This window comes from Dendrobium catenatum, unplaced genomic scaffold, assembly GCF_001605985.2.
Source record: "Dendrobium catenatum unplaced genomic scaffold, ASM160598v2 fragScaff_scaffold_201, whole genome shotgun sequence".
In the NCBI taxonomy this organism is placed as follows: Eukaryota; Viridiplantae; Streptophyta; class Magnoliopsida; order Asparagales; family Orchidaceae; genus Dendrobium; species Dendrobium catenatum.
In genome coordinates, this window is record NW_021318663.1 from 17727 (window position 1) to 19093 (window position 1367).

General features: G+C 46.6%; 1 protein-coding gene across 1 annotated transcript; it reads right to left on the bottom strand.

Moving 5' to 3' along the window:
- Positions 1-202: 202 nt before the first annotated feature.
- On the bottom strand, positions 203-940 carry LOC110098950. The gene has a single exon (XM_028692955.1). The coding sequence runs from the start codon at positions 938-940 to the stop codon at positions 203-205; it is 738 nt and encodes a 245-aa protein (XP_028548788.1).
- Between the last annotated feature and the right edge of the window lie 427 nt (positions 941-1367).

The following is a 1367-nucleotide window of genomic DNA, read 5'->3' on the forward strand; positions in this document are numbered from 1 at the left end:
ACATAATCTAGCTTGCCTGGGAAGTACTCAAAAGTAATTGAATGTTTAGCGCAGTTAGATTAATCATGTACTTGGTATGTTGCTGGTGAGATGGAGGGCAGCGACAGACCGGGGAATAGTTTCTGAAGCAAAGAATTTGGGAAAACATGTTGGCATGTAGAAAGAAATGAGAGAAAAGGGTTAACTTGTAAGTAGGCTAAAGCTACGAACTTACATCGAGCTGTTGCTGTATGTGTTTGGGCCGCTTAGTAGGCCGTCGGCTAGGGCGGGATCCAGTAATTGCGATGAAGTCCTCTTCGATCTCTTTACGTGAGAGGGAAATTGAGAACTTTGGCAAATAATCACGCTTCTCCGGATTTTCAGATCGGAGTCGGACGCTCCTTCTTTGCACGCTCTTCTCTAATGCAGGTGGCGGTGGAGGACTGGAGTAAACCTTTTTGCGGATCGCCACCCTCATGCTTCTCCTATTACACGTCCGGCCCACATCGGAAGGCGAATTTGAAGAAGGTATCGGGATCGGTATTGGAGCCGCAGGAGCGCAGGGAAAAGGTGCTCGTAGGACTTCTGGTTGGTTATCAGGTTCGGGCTCGTGTATCATGCAATTAGGAGCGGCGGCCTCGCGGAATCGGGGAAGGAGTTTAGCCTTGCCTCCCTCGGAACCGGCTTCATTTCTAATGGTAACGTGATTGCCATCCTGTCGTAAGTTAGCAGACCGCCCAATTAGGTCCGATCGGCGGTGGCCGGCGATAATCTCACCCTTGCGATTAACGTTCAGGCAGCGGAGGACCCGCTTCTTTCCCCAGGTTGTGAGAAACGGGGAATCGAAGTCATGAAGATTAGACCGGAGCGAAACTCGACTCGGCAATGGTGGCTCTGAGGAAACTGATGGTGCGAGGGGTTCTCTTGGCGACGGAGGAACCTTCTCAGCAGAGATTGCCATTGATGGGAAAATAGAGGTGACAGAAATGATGGATCAGCGGAGGGAAAACCGAGCAGAAGTTAGAAAATGTGGCTGGTTCGCGGGAGCAGAATGATGGAGCGAATACGGGATGAAACTTGGAGAAGAGAAGCTCAAGAAATTTTGGGGGCGATGAACAGTGGTGAAACTTGGCGTTTCAGGATCTTATATAGGTGGAGAGTAGGTGTCCGCATGGTAAGGCGTTGGGTTTCGTTCGCATGCGAGTGCGGTTTTCTCTCTGGTTGGAGAGGATTTATCGGATGATTCTTGACTTATTCATAATTTAAGAATGATGAAAAATTTTAATTTAATGAAAAAGATATTGACTTACGCTCTAAAATATTTTTTATTATTTATCATAAATTATAAATAAAATTTAAAAAGATCTTGATAGTAGAATATATATGGT